General features: G+C 43.1%; 1 protein-coding gene across 1 annotated transcript in view; it reads right to left on the bottom strand.

The window, feature by feature from the left end:
• Nucleotides 1–11,096, bottom strand: part of LOC133549090 (DENN domain-containing protein 5B-like) — a 102,859-nt gene that overhangs the window by 69,047 nt on the left and 22,716 nt on the right. The window contains 5 exon segments of the mRNA XM_061894210.1: nt 835–939; nt 942–1,023; nt 1,025–1,068; nt 1,071–1,560; nt 7,576–7,685. Of these exon segments, the coding sequence (XP_061750194.1) occupies nt 835–939; nt 942–1,023; nt 1,025–1,068; nt 1,071–1,560; nt 7,576–7,685 (831 nt within the window).

The raw sequence follows: 11,096 nt of genomic DNA, 5'->3' as shown, positions 1-11,096 counted from the left end.
CAAAGTGGGCTGGCTCAGGGTGGAGGACAGAGTAAAACAACTTGCACTGAGCCTAGTCTATAAAATCCGCTACACCTCCTTGATACCGAAGTACATGTCAAACTACTTCCTTAACGTAAATGACCGCCATAACCACAACACCAGGGGGAGCTCGACAAACCACGTTAAACCCAGATTTCGATCTAACAAAGGTCTTAACTCATTCTCTTTCTATGCCACATCAATGTGGAATGCACTCCCAACAGGTATAAAAGTAAGTGCATCTCTATATTCCTTCAAAAGCGCTCTAAAACAACACCTCCAGGCAACTTCAACACTTTACTAATACCCTCCTCCATTCACATCCCATCTCCCCGGATTATAAACAACTCAAATGTACTTCTAATGTATATACTTGTTCTTATGCTATCTGAACTCACTATGTTCTCTGCTGGCTGTACATATCCTACTAAATAAGACCTACACTGTTTCAATGTCCACATTTCTCTGTTGATACAATTGTTGATGACTGAAGTTCCGATATCAACCAAAGCTCCTCATCCCACCCCCCGGATTGTAAATAATGTAAATAATTCAATGTACATACTATGATGATTAACTTGTGTGATGACTGTATTATGTTGATAGTATATATTTGTACCATGAATTGATTAACGTGGACCCCGACTTAAACAAGTTGAAAAACTTATTGGGGTGTTACCATTTAGTGGTCAATTGTACGGAATATGTACTGTACTGTGCAATCTACTAATAAAAGTATCAATCAATCAATCAATCAAAGCGTGTGCAGCTGTACCTAATCAAGTGGCGACACAGGCGTGCGTTCCCACCTACCTTGCGAGTAGAGCAGTATCTGCGTCTCCAGCAGCGAACAGGTGAGAAGGCGCACCATGTTGTCCACCCCCAGCAGGGAAAAGGCTTCTCCGAGAGGATACTCCCCAGTGGCAGCTCACCCGGGCCGGGCCGCTGACACAATATGGGTCCCTGCACGCCGTGGAACCTCAGCGAGCGTCCGGGCGGCGGGCAGGGGCACCTCGAAGAGGATGTTGTGGATGTAGCTCTCCAGCGCAGAGGCGGCGCCGTTTGGGAGGCGACGGCCTGGTGCAGCTGAGCGAGGAACTGGCGAGAAGCTTGAAGGAAAGGAAGCGGCGTGAGCAGGCAGAGGGCTTTGGACACGTACAGGGTGTCGTGAGAAGGCTCGAAGGAGTTGGCGCAGCCCAAACAGGCGGAGGCGGCGCCGGCGTTCCCAGCCAGGGAGTCCACGTCCGACTCGTCCAGGCTGCTCACCAGGGAGTCCATGCTGGAGGTGGAGGGCGAGGAGGCGGAGGAGGCCGTGGTGGAGGAGGAGGAGGAGGAGGAGGATTGGTGGTGTTCCACGTGGTACATCTGGTGCAGAGTCTGCATGGCCGTGACCACCTGTGCGCTGGTCACCTCCTCGTAGAAGGTGTGGACAAAGCCGTAGGAGCGGGAGCCGTCGGCGGAGCCGATGGTGAAAGAGTGGAAGTGGGAGTCCCGCCGGTCTGCCTGAGTGCGGAAGGAGAGACCTCTCGGCATGCAGAGCTGGGGACCAAGAACCAGAATAAAGTCAGAAAGTTACCCATGAAGTCAAAGATCCTCTGTATGACAGGAGAGTTCTGCTGTGTTTTAAGTAACCACTGCAAAAACACTAGTCAAAGATCCTTGAAATGACAGGAGTGCTCTGTTGTTTTTAGGTAACAGCTGCAAAATACACTAGTCAATGATCATCTATATGACAGGAGCGCTCTGCTGTTTTTAAGTAACCACTGCAGAAACACTAATCAAAGATCCTCTATGAGACAGAAGCACTATGTTGTTTTTAAGTAACCACTGCAGAAACACTAATCAAAGATCCTCTATAAGACAGAAGCACTATGTTGATTTTAAGTAACCACTGCAGAAACACTTGTCAAAGATCCTCTATGAGACAGAAGCACTACGTTGATTTTAAGTAACCACTGCAAAAACACTTGTCAAAGATCCTCTATATGACAGGAGCATTCGGCTGTTTTTAGGTAACCACTGCAAAAACATCAGTCAAAGATCCTCTATATGACAGGAGCGTTCTGCTGTTTTTAAGTAACCACTGCAGAAACCCTAGTCAAAGATCCTCTATATGACAGGAGCGCTCTGCTGTTTTTAAGTAACCACTGCAAAAACACGAGTCAAAGATCTTCTATATGACAGGACCGCTCTGCTGTTTTTAAGTAACCATTGCAAAAACATCAGTCAAAGATCCTCTAAATGACAGAAGCACTATATTGTTTTTAAGTAACCACTGCAAAAACACTAGTCAAAGATCCTCTATAAAAAAGGAGAGTTCTGCTGTTTTTAAATAACCACTGCAAAAAACATTAGTCAAAGATCCTCTAAATGACAAGAGCACTCTGCTGTTTTTAAGTAACCAGTACAGAAACATCAGTCAAAAATCCTCTAAATGACAGGAGCGCTCTGCTGTTTTTAAATAACCACTACAAAAACACTAGCAAAAGATCCTCTATATGACAGGAGCGCTCTGCTGTTTTTAAGTAACCATTACAAAAACACTAGCAAAAGATCCTCTATATGACAGGAGCACTCTGCTGTTTTCAAGTAACCACTGCAGAAACACTTGTCAAAGATCCTCTATATGACAGGAGCACTCTGCTGTTTTTAAGTAACCACTGCAAAAACATCAGTCAATGATCCTCTAAATAACAGTAGCGCTCTGCTGTTTTTAAGTAACCATTACAAAAACACTAGAAAAAGATCCTCTATATGACAGGAGCACTCTGCTGTTTTTAAGTAACCACTGTTTTTAAGGACCTGCAAGGAAATACTTGTCAAAGATCCTCTATATGACAAGAGCGCTCCGCTGTTTTGAAGTAACTGCGGCAAAAACACCAGTCAAAGATCCTCTATAGGAGTGTTCTGCTGTTTCTAAGGATCTGCAAGGAAATACTTGTCAAAGATCCTCTATATGCCAGGAGCGCTCTGCTGTTTTGAAGTAACTTCTGCAAAAACACAAGTCAAAGATCCTCTATATAACAGGAGCGCTCTGGTGTTTTGAAGTAACTGCAAGGAAATACTTTTCAAAGATCCTCTACATGACAGGAGCGCTCTGCTGTTTTTAGGGATTTGCAAGGAAATAATTGTCAAAGATCCTCTAAATGACAGGAGCGCTCTGCTGTTTTGAAGTAACTGCTGCAAAAACACGAGTCAAAGATCCTCTATATGACAGGAGCGCTCTGCTGTTTTTAAGGATATGCAAGGAAATACTTGTCAAAGATCCTCTATATAACAGGAGCGCTCTGCTGTTTTGAAGTAACTGCGACAAAAACACCATTCAAAGATCCTCTACAGGAGTGCTCTGCTGTTTTTAAGGATCTGCAAGGAAATACTTGTCAAAGATCCTCTATATGCCAGGAGCGCTCCGCTCTTTTGAAGCAACTGCTGCAAAAACACTAGTCAAAGATCCTCTATATGACAGGAGCGCTTCTGTTTTTAGGGATCTGCAAGGAAATACTTGTCAAAGTTCCTCTATATAACAGGAGCGTTCTGCTGTTTTGAAGTAACTTCTGCAAAAACACTAGTCAAGGATCTCTGCTGTTTTTAAGGATCTGCAAGGAAATACTTGTCAAAGATCCTCTATATGACAGGAGCGCTCTGCTGTTTTTAAGTAACCATTACAAAAACACTAGCAAAAGATCCTCTACATGACAGGAGCGCTCCGCTGTTTTGAAGTAACTGCGGCAAAAACACCAGTCAAAGATCCTCTATAGGAGTGGTCTGCTGTTTTTAAGGATCTGCAAGGAAATACTTGTCAAAGATCCTCTATATGACAGGAGCGCGCTGCTGTTTTTAGGTAACCACTGCAAAAACACTAGTCAAAGATCCTCTATATGACAGGAGCGCTTCTGTTTTTAAGGATTTGCAAGGAAATACTTGTCAAAGATCCTCTATATAACAGGAGCGCTCTGCTGTTTTGGAGTAACTGCTGCAAAAACACGAGTCAAATATCCTCTATATGAAAGGAGAGCTCTGCTGTTTTTAAGGCTCTGCAAGGAAATACTTTTCAAAGATCCTCCACATGACAGGAGCGCTCTGCTGTTTTTAGGGATCTGCAAGGAAATACTTGTCAAAGTTCCTCAATATAACAGGAGCGCTCTGCTGTTTTGAAGTAACTGCGGAAAAAACACCAGTCAAAGATCCTCTACAGGAGTGCTCTGCTGTTTTTAAGGATCTGCAAGGAAATACTTGTCAAAGATCCTCTATATGACAGGAGCGCTCTGCTGTTTTAAAGTAACTGCAGCAAAAACACTAGTCAAAGATCCTCTATATGACAGGAGTGCTCTGCTTTTTTCAAGGATCTGCAAGGAAATACTTGTCAAAGATCCTCTATATAACAGGAGCGTCCTGCTGTTTTGGAGTAACTGCTGCAAAAACACGAGTCAAAGATCCTCTATATGACAGGAGCGCTCTGCTGTTTTGAAGTAACTGCTGCAAAAACACGAGTCAAACAGCCTCTATATGACAGGAGTGCTCTGCTGTTTTTAAGGCTCTGCAAGGAAATACTTTTCAAAGATCCTCTATATAACAGGAGCGCTCTGCTGTTTTTAAAAATCTGCAAGGAAATACTTGTCAAAGATCCTCTATATGACAGGAGCGCTCTGCTGTTTTGAAGTAACTGCGGCAAAAACACCAGTCAAAGATCCTCTACAGGAGTGCTCTGCTGTTTTTAAGGATCTGCAAGGAAATACTTGTCAAAGATCCTCTATATGCCAGAAGCGCTCTGCTGTTTTGAAGTAACCGCTGCAAAAACACGAGTCAAAGATCCTCTATATGACAGGAGTGCTCTGCTGTTTTCAAGGATCTGCAAGGAAATACTTTACAAAGATCCCCTATATGCCAGGAGCACTCTGCTGTTTTGAAGTAATTGCTGCAAAAACACTAGTCAAAGGTCCTCTATATGACAGGAGCGCTTCTGTTTTTAAGGATCTGCAAGGAAATACTTGTCAAAGATCCTCTATATGACAGGAGCGCTTCTGTTTTTAAGGATCTGCAAGGAAATACTTGTCAAAGATCCTCTATATGACAGGAGCGCTTCTGTTTTTAAGGATCTGCAAGGAAATACTTGTCAAAGATCCTCTATATGACAGGAGCGCTCTGCTGTTTTGAAGTAACTGCTGCAAAAACACGAGTCAAAGATCCTTTATATGACAGGAGCACTCTGCTGTTAAGGATATGCAAGGAAACACTTGTCAAAGATCCTCTATATAACAGGAGCGCTCTGCTGTTTTGGAGTAACTGCTGCAAAAACACGAGTCAAATATCCTCTATATGAAAGGAAAGCTCTGCTGTTTTTAAGGCTCTGCAAGGAAATACTTTTCAAAGATCCTCCACATGACAGGAGCGCTCTGCTGTTTTTAGGGATCTGCAAGGAAATACTTGTCAAAGTTCCTCAATATAACAGGAGCGCTCTGCTGTTTTGAAGTAACTGCGGAAAAAACACCAGTCAAAGATCCTCTACAGGAGTGCTCTGCTGTTTTTAAGGATCTGCAAGGAAATACTTGTCAAAGATCCTCTATATGACAGGAGCGCTCTGCTGTTTTGAAGTAACTGCAGCAAAAACACTAGTCAAAGATCCTCTATATGACAGGAGTGCTCTGCTTTTTTCAAGGATCCGCAAGGAAATACTTGTCAAAGATCCTCTATATAACAGGAGCGTCCTGCTGTTTTGGAGTAACTGCTGCAAAAACACGAGTCAAAGATCCTCTATATGACAGGAGTGCTCTGCTGTTTTTAAGGCTCTGCAAGGAAATACTTTTCAAAGATCCTCTACATGACAGGAGCGCTCTGCTGTTTTTAAAAATCTGCAAGGAAATACTTGTCAAAGATCCTCTATATGACAGGAGCGCTCTGCTGTTTTGAAGTAACTGCGGCAAAAACACTAGTCAAAGATCCTCTATATGACAGGAGTGCTCTGCTTTTTTCAAGGATCTGCAAGGAAATACTTGTCAAAGATCCTCTATATAACAGGAGCGTCCTGCTGTTTTGGAGTAACTGCTGCAAAAACACGAGTCAAAGATCCCCTATATGACAGGAGTGCTCTGCTGTTTTTAAGGCTCTGCAAGGAAATACTTTTCAAAGATCCTCTACATGACAGGAGCGCTCTGCTGTTTTTAAAAATCTGCAAGGAAATACTTGTCAAAGATCCTCTATATAACAGGAGCGTCCTGCTGTTTTGGAGTAACTGCTGCAAAAACACGAGTCAAAGATCCTCTATATGACAGGAGCGCTCTGCTGTTTTGAAGTAACTGCAGCAAAAACACTAGTCAAAGATCCTCTATATGACAGGAGCGCTCTGCTGTTTTTAGGGATCTGCAAGGAAATACTTGTCAAAGATCCTCTATATGACAGGAGCGCTTGCTGTTTTGAAGTAACTGCGGCAAAAACACGAGTCAAAGATCCTCTATATGACAGGAGCGCTCTACTGTTTTTAAGGATATGCAAGGAAACACTTGTCAAAGATCCTCCAAATAACAGGAGCGTTCTGCTGTTTTGAAGTAACTGCTGCAAAAACACTAGTCAAAGATCCTCTACATGACAAAGGTGCTTTGCTGTTTTTACGAATTTACTGCAAAAACACAAGTCAAAGATCCTCTGTATGACAGGAGCCCTCTGCTGTTTTGAAATAACTGCTGCAAAAACACTAGTCAAAGATCCTCTATATCACAGTAGTGCTCTGCTATTTTTAAGGGTCTACAAATAAATATTTGTCAAAGATCCTCTAAACGACAGCAGCCCTCTGCTGTATTAAGAAACTAATACAAAAACACCAGACAAATATCCTCTATGTGACAGAATCACTCTGCTGTTTTTAAGGATCTGCAATGAAATAATTGTCAAAGATCCTCTAAATGACAGGAGCGCTCTACTGTTTTGAAGTAACTGCTGCAAAAACACGAGTCAAAGATCCTCTATATGACAGGAGCGCTCTACTGTTTTGAAGTAACTGCTGCAAAAACACGAGTCAAAGATCCTCTATATGACAGGAGCGCTCTGCTGTTTTTAAGGATATGCAAGGAAACACTTGTCAAAGATCCTCTATATGACAGGAGCACTCTGCTGTTTTGAAGTAACTGCGGCAAAAACACTGGTCAAAGATCCTCTACAGGAGTGCTTTGCTGTTTTTAAGGATCTGCAAGTAAATACTTGTCAAAGATCCTCTATATAAGAGGAGCGCTCTGCTGTTTTGAAGTAACTGCGGCAAAAACACAAGTCAAAGATCCTCTATATAACAGGAACACTCTGGTGTTTTGAAGTAACTGCTGCAAAAACACTAGTCAAGGATCTCTGCTGTTTTCAAGGATCTGCAAGGAAATACTTGTCAAAGATCCTCTATATGACCGGAGCGCTCTGCTGTTTTAAAGTAACTGCTGCAAAAATGAGTGCTTTTTGAAACTTTTGTACTGCAAAAAGGCTGGTCAAAGATCCTCTATATGGCAGGAGTTCCCTGCAGTATCTAGATAGATAGTACTTTATCCAGGCACGTGTACAGCAGTCAAAGATCCTCACCATGTTGACTGCATCTTTATTGAAGGGGTTTCTGTCCGTGCTTTCAGGGTAGTGCACCAGAACTCTGGACTTGAAGGAGCGGTGAATCGGGCTCTGCTCGAAGCTCTGGCCTGGAGGCAAAACACGGACAAAAAAAGATGTGGGAAAAAATAAAAAAAGGAACCAACTCGGGTCTTCAAGGTAGGATGGAAAGAAGAGGAGTGAGGACAAACTGATTCATGATGACACACACATTGTCTGACCTTCATGGAACAGATAACAGAAACAGGAAGGATGCCCTTATATGGTTGCGCACAAACAGGAAATGACATCACTTACAAAACAAAGGAAGTAGCAGAAAACCATCCAGCCTGCAAGACTTGCATTAGGACACTAAAACCCTTGTTCCATTATTATTATTCATTATTATTTTGTCAACATTATTAAAAGGACAAACTGTAAAAAATTATTATTAATCCTCTTACTGTTCATTTCTGCTTATTTTCTGGTTAAACATGTTCTATCGACACTTCTGTTAAAATGCAATAATAATCACTTTTTCTTCTCTTCTTTGATACTTTACATTAGTTTTGGATGATACCACACATTTAAGTATCGATCCGATACCAAGTAGATACAGGATCATACATTGGTCGTATTCAAAGTCCTCATGTGTCCAGGGACGTATTTACTGACTTTATAAACATAATACACATAAAAATATTTTTTTATGCTAAAAAATATCAATGTAATCAGAGTGGTATCGACTAGATACGCTCTTGTACTTTGTATCATTACAGTGGATATCAGGCATGGATCCACGCATGGCGTTTGTTTACATTCAGGCAGGTGACACCGGTGAGCTATTGTATCCTCCTACGGTGTGTAGTGAAGCATGTTTTGCTATTCCCCGTCCTCCAGTGATAATAATACTTGCTAAAAACATACTTTATTTGTCGCCATGGAGGCAAATAGCCATGTCCTAAAGCACCTCTTCTTGAGGGCGTTTCAGTGTCTTAACTTCCCCTTTATCTTTACTTTTTACGCCAAAATGCGTCCGTTCTGCCTTTTCTGTCCACGCACCGTGTCAGCTTGTAAGTACTCTGTGCCTGTGCGATGCCAAACATGCTCCTCTGCTCGTAAAACCAGCAATGTCACGACGCGCCGTCATGCCTGTTAAAATTAATTACCGTATTTCCTTGAATATACTATGCGCCTGCCTTGAATTACTGCCGGGTCGAACTCGCTTCGCAAAATAATTAGCGCATACTTAGTAATACCGCCGGGTCAAACTCGTCACGTCACGAGTGACACTTCCCCTGTCGTCATTTTCAAAATGGAGAAGGCAGATTTCAATACCGGTCATTTGAAATCGCATAAAGGGAAGAAGATTAAGAGCTATTCAGTAGGATTTAAGGTCCAAGCTATTGAACACCGGTATGCTAAAAAGAACAGTAAGCAGCTATGTTTTATTATCATTATACCTGTGGAGCCGACGGTCCGACAGACAGGCAGGGCACGCTGGAGCGGCGAGGAGACGGCGAGCGAGCGGAGAGGAGGAGCGGAAGAGCGACCTGGACTGAGGTTTTATTGAAAAATAAACAAAGTCAAACTGCTCAATCCATGTCCTTCCTTGGTGGTCCTGTGAACCCGCAAGACGACGGCTTGAGACCGCCACAATACCGTAGCTGCGTGTGTCAAATACTGCCTTGTGGTGGTAGAGGGCGCTAGTGATCTTTCTAGCGACTACTCGGCTGCGGAAGAAGTGACAATGAATGACATGATATGCGCTGGGACGGATATGACGGTACCGTTTAGGATGTAACACTCCTATGCTGGCTATGTAAACAACCGGGCTGGAATAAAGCATGTTCCAGTCCTAAATACCCAGTGTATTATTTATACAATAACAATTCCTGGTGGCAGCGGTGGGATAAAGAGATCACCCACGGAGCAGAACGGGAAGGGGAGTTGTCCAAGGATAATTCTGTCATTGCCCGTGAGGAGCGGAGCTAACTGACGGCAGCGGTCTGCAACCCAAACAAGAGCGCTCTATGGCTACACACCGACCGACCATGAACTGGACCAGCAAGAGTGAGCAGCAACAGGACTTTCAATCGAAGCAGGAGGTAATAAAGGAAGAACTCCATCGAGACGGAAAGACTTTTAAAACTGAAGAAAGATAAGGAAGACTTCTATAAACAAGTTATCAATGCTTTTGATCAGAAGGAGCTGGCATGGACTATATTTATAAGTAAAGGTAAGACCATAATAAAAAAATTTTTATTAAATGTGCTTTTCATGATAGTATCCTTACATCACACTCAAATTTTTACTGCATGCCTTTGGTAAGTGCCGGAGTGAGAAGAGGTTTTAAAATATGTAGCGCCCCGGCGGCAACTCAAGGATATACAGTACTTTTCAAACAGAGTTTAGTACCGAATATGACTAGTACCGCAATACTGTTCTAGTACCACCGTACAACCCTAGTAGGGACCCATCCATCCATCCATTTTCTACCGCTTATTCCCTTTTTTGGCGCCTATCTCAGCTACAATCGGGCGGAAGGCGGGGTACACCCTGGACAAGTCCCCACCTCATCGCAGGGGCCAACACAGATAGACAGACAACTTTCACACTCACATTCACACACTAGGGCCAATTTAGTGTTGCCAATCAACCTATCCCCAGGTGCATGTCTTTGGAAGTGGGAGGAAGCCGGAGTACCCGGAGGGAACCCACGCATTCACGGGGAGAACATGCAAACTCCACACAGAAAGATCCCGAGCATGGGATTGAACCCGGGACTGCAGGACTTTTGTATTGTGAGGCAGACGCACTAACCCCTCTGCCACCGTGAAGCACTCCTAGTAGGGACCATTAATTATAAATCTAGCCTTTATTTATAACTGGAGCAATAGAAACTTATTTAAAACATTCTAAATATGTTTTTTTAACAAATATGAGAGCCATCTCGACATGAGTAAACCCGTAAGTCATTATTTAAACCCTTTTAATGCAATGTAGTAATGCTCTCTAAGGCTGAGCCAATCAGCAGCCCCTATACTAAACAGTGCGCTCTGATTGGTTGGGACTCATCGACCACTCTAATGTTGATATTTTAGGATATTTAGCCATTTTTGTTCTTGAAAACAATTCATTTAGGACTAAATAGTTTCAGAATAAGCCTTTTTTTTTTTTTTTTTTTTTTTTTAAATCTGATGCGTTGAAGACGAAATATTTTAGTACAATATGGCGAGCTTGCTACACGCCATCTTCATGCCGCATCGCCGCACAGCTAACAAATGTCTGGTTTTCCCTGAGGAACTTTACAAAACACACGCAAACCGCGTCAAGAATCGGACCAAAAAGGTCGACGGCTGCGAGAGGGATGCGCGCCGAGGGTCTACGGGCACGCGAGCACACACAGACAGGAAAAACCGACCCGTTGCCATGGACGCCATTTCAACGGCGGACCTCGAGGGCGTCCGTCGAGCCCTTCGCCCGAGAAATTTTTCGGAGCTGACCTAATTGCGTCCGAG

Source organism: Nerophis ophidion, linkage group LG03 (assembly GCF_033978795.1).
Source record: "Nerophis ophidion isolate RoL-2023_Sa linkage group LG03, RoL_Noph_v1.0, whole genome shotgun sequence".
In the NCBI taxonomy this organism is placed as follows: Eukaryota; Metazoa; Chordata; class Actinopteri; order Syngnathiformes; family Syngnathidae; genus Nerophis; species Nerophis ophidion.
The sequence above is the reverse complement of the archived record's forward strand: the minus strand, read 5'-3'. Positions and strand labels throughout refer to the sequence as shown.